The sequence below is a fragment of the Austrofundulus limnaeus genome, unplaced genomic scaffold (assembly GCF_001266775.1).
Source record: "Austrofundulus limnaeus strain Quisiro unplaced genomic scaffold, Austrofundulus_limnaeus-1.0 Scaffold111, whole genome shotgun sequence".
Classification (NCBI taxonomy): Eukaryota; Metazoa; Chordata; class Actinopteri; order Cyprinodontiformes; family Rivulidae; genus Austrofundulus; species Austrofundulus limnaeus.
In genome coordinates this window covers 570,212-577,993 of record NW_013952513.1, presented here as the reverse complement: position 1 = coordinate 577,993, position 7,782 = coordinate 570,212, and the positions used below count along the sequence as shown (strand labels likewise).

The following is a 7,782-nucleotide window of genomic DNA, read 5'->3' as shown; positions in this document are numbered from 1 at the left end:
GGGGTGGGATGGGTGGGATTTCGGGTGTTTGTGTTTTTGTTAGTTTGTTTTTTTGTTGTGGATTATGTTAAAAAATAATAAAAAAGACTTTGATCAAAAAATAAACATTGAAAAGTATTACGTCAGGGCTAATCAACTAAATTGCTTCTGCAGGTCAACAGCTCAGGGGCCACACATCCAGTAATTAAAGTTGTTGTTTTATGTTTACTTCATGAATACAACATACAGAACCCTTTAAAATAGTGATAATTAAACAATATCAAAAACAAAAATAAAACAGTATGCCTCTTTAACACAAATATTGTTTTAACATCTCTGACTTGCCAAATTTTTAAACCAGTTTTATTTTCACTTTCATAGTTTTATCTTCATTTACTGCTTGTAATTTTAGCTGTTTTGAGTGTGCATAGAAATTGTTTTTACCAGCTTCTAGCCAAGATTCTGTTGTGTTTCTGTAGATACCAAACATGTCTATGTTTAACTAAAAGAACTTATAGGAGTTAAAGAAAGAAACCAGGGGTTTGGCCTTAAGAGATGAATGAACCAATTGGCGGGCCAAACTTTGGTCACTCATGGGCCGGATGTGGCCCGCGGGCCTCCAGTTGAATAGCCCTGTACTACGTGTACGACTGACAAAATTTCTAACAAATAATACAGAAATACTATTAAAAGTAAAAACAAAAGTTTTACTCACTGTTGAGTTATAGTGAATAGCTTCCATCTTAAATTCTGAACTCTCCCACTTTCCCACAGGGACTTCCCACTGTAGAGGTGGTCAAGTTAAAATTTATGACTTGTAAGTGGGAAATTCCCACTTCGCAGTACAACTGGACCGCAGTAAAAGTAGCTGGCGAAAATGCAGCAAAATGCTAGCAATGCCGTCATTTAGTTTATCAATGACGCTGGTTTTAAATCAGCATTCGCTTATTTTAAGTCGTCAATACGTCTTTGAAGCTCTCGTGGGCCACGTAAACTGCAGTAGTAGGCCTCATTTGGCCCGTGGGGCTTGAGTTTGACACATGATTTAAAGAATGACTGACATTTTTATGGCTGGCAGTCATATGTGTAAATCTTTAGAGGAACAAACAGAAGCAGCACATCTTTTAGCAGCTAGTCTTCGAGCAGCATGTTTGGTGGACTTCAGGCAGCCTCTAACTGTAAAAAACAACAGCTTATTAGTTTTAAGTCTCACATCACAAGCAGTGACTCAGATTTTGAGCAGGTGCTGCACTGCACTGTTTTGAATCACACAGATTTAGATTTCAGCTTCATTTCTACACTAAATTACCCCACAAACGTAAAACAGTGGGCTCTTCTGGACTCTTTGTAACACCAGAAAACAGAATCAGGAGCCAACATCCCTATATCCCCGAACACTCATACAGCTATAAAGAACAGATCCTCCAATCTGTTAAAGATTTGCAGTGAGGAGCATCTGCAAACCCAAACTCCTCTGCTGGAGGTAGATGGGCTCCACCACATATAATCATTGTGGTGGCTGAACTGTAGAACAGAATTTGTGACATCAGAGTATGGAGTTTTTCTTTTTTGTTCCTTTGGGAGATCAGTTCATCTGTACATTTTTATATTTAGAGCAACACAAAGCTTCTGCTCCATGTAAGGGAGTTAAAGTAGCCGCGTGGGAGAATGAAGGACAGATTGAAGCAGGGCCTGCAGTAACGTGGACACGATACCAATTTATGGTTGTAAAAGGAAAAAGCTGTGCTAATGCCATTATATTTTTATAAAACGCAGTTTTATATTTGTCTGAAAGGCACAAAACCGTTTTAGACAATCATCATATTTGAACATCCAAAACATTGTTTCCCTCCAGCTAAATGTAAGAATTTCAGCTGCTTACCTGAGATACTTTCAGTTTGTGCTGTTAGCTTTGACCCATCAGATTGGTCAGAGAATTATTTCTAATAAAGCTAATGTGATCAGCCTGTCTGCTCCCTCTGACAACAAATGTTTTCTTTGACCCAGGTCACATGACGACTGGGTTTCATAAACTAGACACAGTTGCCAACGTAACTCATTATATCTGCTGTGGATTAGTACAAACTTCACCCTCCAGTTTGTAGAATGCACCTTTGTTCGGTCTGGATGTGGTTTCATATCCTGTACCTTGCGTGCACCGGACCTGTTCAAGGAAATATTTATACTGCATTCCTAACCTTTTCCCTGCAAATAATACCGGATTTTTGAATTTGGTTTTGTTTAACACACAAAAAGAAATACAAAAAGAACACAACAACAATTCAAAATGAGATATTTCACGTGCAAGGGAAGAGTAAAAGCCTGAATAGACTCATGTAAAACCCACTCCCAATCAAATCAGACTACAACACAACAGTAAAAAAACATAAAATAAAAATAACCACTCAAATAAAAAAAACAAAAAGAAACAAAATCAATATAAAAACCAACATCAAAATAAAATTTAAAATCCATCAAAACACATACAAAAATAAGAAAAATCTATATGAATTTAAAATCACTGAAATTTCACATTTCAAAATCAACAGCTTGGTTTTTAATCTATTTTTATACACACAGAGAGATCATATTGAAAGACTACAGGCCCTTTTTCCTCTACAGCATGGTACGACGTGGCTGGACTCTGTTCAACACAATTCGGATGGTTTTCCATTACACTTCAATAACAGCTCTAGTGGATGGGTTCATCGTAAAGTTGGGTGGTCTCAGAGTCCAAAAATTGACGCCACCCGCTTTAGCAGCTGGTGACAGTTACGCCCCTTTGAGCTTTTTGCCAGCCACCATTAAACATAGTAGAAGAAGAGCCCAAAAAGATACACAACACATACACAACAATGTAGGACATGGTTTCATAGTTATTGCAAATGGTGGATCAGAGAGTAGCTCTCGTGATGCAACCAGTGACTCCACCCCCTAACCAGTCAGTAACCGACAGTCAACACTGTACACGTGGAACCAGCAAAGTAAGTTCTGAAAAAAGGGGCTGGTTCCACGAAACCTTGCTCGTGGAAAACCGTGCTATAGAGGCGCTAAAAGGAAAGGGCCTGTAGTTTCTTAAAGGTTGTCCGTTTATTTCCACAATCCCAGCCTGAAACTCTGAACTGTTCAGCCCGTCAGAGCCAAATACCATCCCAACAGCAGACACTTTTTCAGCCTGTCCTCATTTTTTTGTCCATCTCCTCTGTTATAGAATCGTATGGAGGAGAGTAAAGCTCTGTTCAAAACCATCATCACATATCCCTGGTTCCAAAACTCCTCTGTCATCCTGTTCCTCAACAAGAAGGACCTGCTGGAGGAGAAGATCATGTACTCTCACCTGGTAGACTACTTTCCAGAGTTTGATGGTAATGTGATTGTTTTTATTCTATTATTGTATATTTATTTCTAACATATAATTTAAGGCTGAAACTGTCGGTGGTTCTGTTTGCATAAAGGTTTTAGGGAATTTTACTTTAGAGTGACACCTTGTGGTTGAGATCCCGTACTACAATTCAAAACCAATAACTTATTTTTGTTATTTATGAAGCGCTTCATTCTAAAGTAGCTTTTTTTTGCCCGCCTCTTTTGCCCAATCACTGCAGTAAATTAACAAACTGCCACTGTGTCCTTTTAAAAAAAAAAGCTGAGATTAAATCCTCATAACCCWAGGTGAACAAACCAACCTGTTCCTTTTCCCAGGTCCCCAGCGAGACGCTCAGGCAGGACGAGAGTTCATCCTGAAGATGTTTGTGGACTTGAACCCGGACAGCGAGAAGATCATCTACTCGCACTTCACGTGCGCCACGGACACGGAGAACATCCGCTTCGTCTTCGCTGCCGTCAAAGACACGATCCTTCAGCTCAACCTCAAAGAGTATAACCTGGTTTAGAAGGAACGCCAGATCAAGACGCCACCATCCTCCCCAACCCCCCACCCCACTACCACCACACACACACACACACACAGCGTTAACTTCCAGAGACGCACAGCTGCGTTGCTACAGTCTTTGCCACACCACCACTACCCTCCTGCTCCCCACAACGCTCCAACCATACTCAGATCTTTGGTTTGCTGAAGTTTAGAGTCTGTTTTGTGGTTTCACTAACTGCTGCTCTTGCACAGTAACACATTGACATCAAACACTCATTTGTCCTCTTTTTGGAGCRTTCGTTTGGCTCCTTTTGCCCCACCTTTTTTTTTTCTTGTACACTACATTAACATTATTGAGTGTTGGAGGTGGGTGGAGGGCCTTCTCTGGATAGAACAAGCTTTTATGGACAAAGGGCTCTCTACTGCACTGAAAACAACCCATGCATGCTCTACACTSCAGCGTGAGGCGTGTTTGAGGCCAGGCAGCAGACTCCAGGACTCTGCTCATCTGCAAAGGATCACTCGTTTTGAATCGACGCACCCGGGCCAACGCGAAGTGAAGTGAGGCACCCGGTTCCCCTCGCTCAGAGCACAAGGAGCTCTGTTGAATGTAAATAAGGTTTTCCCGCTGCTCACACAAAGTGAGGGCTTCGCAGAGACGGCGAAATCTTCTTTGTTCACTTTAGATATTCTCGGTTAAACTGTTTCTGCTATTGTTTGTCTGTCGAAGCTGAATCGAAGATGACTACTCGTGAAAGTGCAAAGAGAAGCTCGCTCGTTTTCTTCTTTGATTGCCTCGTTTTTTGTTTTTTTTTGAAGCGTTGACACACGTTATTAAAAGGAATCGTACCCCTAGTATTTGTACTCTCGACCATTGCCAAAACTGAAACGAGCTGGGTTTCAGACCGCGTGTTTCCGTTGTCGGTTCAGATATTATGAAAGCTGATTTAAGAACTGGTCTCATGAAATCTTTGAACCATTTTGATGTTTGCATAACGAGCCACTCTGTGTGGCTTTTTTTATATGTTGACAGTTGTCTGAGTTGAGCTTGTAATAGTACTGTATTTTTGTTTCTTTTGTTTTTTATTTTCTTAATTTTTTTTATAATTTTCCGTGCACATGTGATGGAATATTTCCAATTGGTCAGATGTAGATGATATTTTTTATCATTATTCTTGCGCAGCCAGTTAAAGCTTAAAGTCTCAAGTTGGTGATCATCTTGCAGGGCTTCTTATTGTTTTATTTTTTTTTTGCCATCAACTAATATCTGATAAACACACAGTGAGCAAATAGGTCTTTATTTTGCTGCTTTGTTTGACTGATGAGTCAAAACTGCGTGGTGTTTCAGTAAAATGGGAATTCCTTTTTTTTCAGCTCGCAGTTTTTTTTCCAGCTTTGGCGATGGAGGAACTTTTCTACTGCTGTAAAATATCAAATTATTTTATGGACACTTCTATCTTTCTAACGATACTTCATATATTTAGTTCTTGCCGTTCAGTTTTGATGTGCGTGACGATGGAAAACCGGTTTCCACGTCAGGTTTGTGCTTTATGCAAATGGAAACAAACAAGTGGGTGGGGAGTGGGGTGGTTGAATATTTACTCTTCAGTGATGTTTTGGAGAAGTTTGAAAGGATCGCGCGTTGGCTCTTGGTACTAATCTCATATCATGCGTCTTGCCTGATAGATAAAATATTACGTAAAATGAGCTGTTTGCTTGTTTTTTGGTCTTCAAAATGTAATTCAGGTCAGTTTTCATAACTTTTTCATCACAAGGGCTACTCCTAGCAGCTTCGGTAGAAAATGAGTGAACTCTGGATCGCTTTTAGCAAACGGTGCAATTAAAAACCTGGGCAGCTGAATCTGACGTTGTGTTTAAGGTGATCTGAGGGAGGGGGGCAGCAGTGTTCCTGTGAGGGGAGAATCTGGTCCCAGTCCATTTCTTTAACTTTCGTTTTGCCTTTTTTAAAAAGAGACTAGCTAATGTCAGAAATCAAATGGTTTTGCCCCCCTTGCTTATCCGGTGCCGCAGCTGCTTCACCGTTTTTTATCCTGTAGTTCTGGTGAACCCTTACCAGTATTTTCATCTCTAGTGTTTCCACACTAAACATTCGAACCCATTTCCAATCATCCCTGTGGTACTTTCCTAATCTGTATTTGAACTTTTGTTGAATACTTTACATTTCAAGTTTTCTACAGAAACGTGTGACCAAATTCATTTTAAGGGGTTGTATATTATTTGTGTATTCTGTGCACTTGTTGACAAAGCCATGATGTTTGTATGCTGTCCATATTCTGAAGCGTTTAATGAAGGAGGACAGATATCGTTTGCTAAGTGCCACTGTTTTTTTTTTTAATGAATAAAACACTGAACATGTTTTAGAGCTCCAACTTGATTATGTGGCTATAAAATTGCATTCCCAGCATGTTTTATTTAAATTAAAAAACAACAAAAACATTATTTTATTTGGTGCTTTAGCCAATATTTAACCGCCTGTTTGGTTCATTCCTCATGATGCTTTTCATTCACATTTTGTGGATGCTGACAGTTGTTTTTTTTTTATAAGTATGATGATAAACTGACAGACTTGAGCTATGTTTAAAAAAAAAAGGAAATTGTTAAACTGCACTACAGACGTTTTTTTTTTATATTTTTGATTGTTTTTGGCTTTCAGGAAACATTCTGTTCTCCCAAATTGTGGCTTATCTTATCACCTTAAGGACTGGTGTGTGACCTGTTGTGTTTCATTCTGCTTCAAATGAATTACTGTCCTGTAAACTTGAGTTGGCTTCTGTTGGGATGGCAAACAAACCGTCACGAGTGCTGTCTTTAAACAGCTAAAAGCTGTTTGGTTCTCACTTGTTGAGTCGTTGAGGTTTAYGCCTCGACTTTAAGTCCAACAATGAAAGTCACATGGATGCATCAGAACCATTTGTGTTTTTTTAAGGATCTGTAATGACTTTGCTTTTTTACCATAAGCTTAGCACAAAAAAATGACATTTGTGCTGGTAGATTATTTATTTGTTGTAACAATGCTTCTTGGCTATAAATCTTATGATTGGCAGCACCTGGGCTACGAGAAGCTCAAAACAAGTGCCAATAATGGCAAAATAAGCTGTTTGACTGAGAAAATTTGGCAAAATTTTCATGTGCACAACCAACATACTCAGCTCTACTGCTCATCCCACAAATGCATGTTCCTTACAAATTTGGCTCCATTTAAAAGGGAAATTAACAGACTTTGCAATAGTATAAGATTTATTGCCAAGAAGCATTGTTACAGCAAAGAAATAACCAAACACACATTTCCTTACTTTCTGTGCCAGGTTTATACAATGAATTAATGGATTAAAGAGTTTGTGGCAAATATACTGCACTAAAAAATGGCTCCTTTGAGAATATGACCCAGAAATATTTGGAAAAAATAAATTTTTATTCAATTTGAAGTGGACTTTACAAAAACATTTGCAAGCAAAAGCCTCAGTATTAGTTTTTTATTAGTAAAAGTACTGAAGCAGTTGAAGTAAAGAAAGATGCTGCATGTTTACATTCATCATCCTCCCATTTTTTTTTTTTAGTTGTATGTTTTATTTAATCGGACTGTGGACTTGATGGGCCGACAGCCTTGAAACTGCACCCCTGCAATGGACTTGCTTTCATGCGACAAAGATGTCTATTTGTTGGTACTTTGGTGTGTGTATGTGTGCGAACACTGTTGCTTATGCTTCAGCTCCACCCGCTGTTGGGATGGACTTACAATGATTATTAAAAGCTATATTTGCTTCTTGTTTTTTTTTTCTTTTTGTAAACTTGACAAATCTTAACGTGTAAATTTAAAACCACTTGATAACAGACGAAAAAAAGGTTAAAGTTTGTGTGGTGGTGTACACATTGAAAGTAGTGTTTTATTATTATTATTATTATTATTATTA

General features: G+C 38.8%; 1 protein-coding gene across 3 annotated transcripts in view; it reads left to right on the top strand.

The window, feature by feature from the left end:
* LOC106521552 (guanine nucleotide-binding protein subunit alpha-11) overlaps positions 1-6,709 on the top strand; it is a 51,418-nt gene extending 44,709 nt beyond the window's left edge. For all 3 annotated transcript variants that reach the window (XM_014014186.1, XM_014014185.1, XM_014014187.1), the window contains exons 6-7: positions 3,191-3,344; positions 3,679-6,709. In XM_014014186.1, the coding sequence (XP_013869640.1) occupies positions 3,191-3,344; positions 3,679-3,869 (345 nt within the window). In that variant the 3' untranslated portion in view covers positions 3,870-6,709. The remainder of the gene's footprint in view (positions 1-3,190; positions 3,345-3,678) is intronic.
* The last annotated feature ends 1,073 nt before the right edge of the window (positions 6,710-7,782 follow it).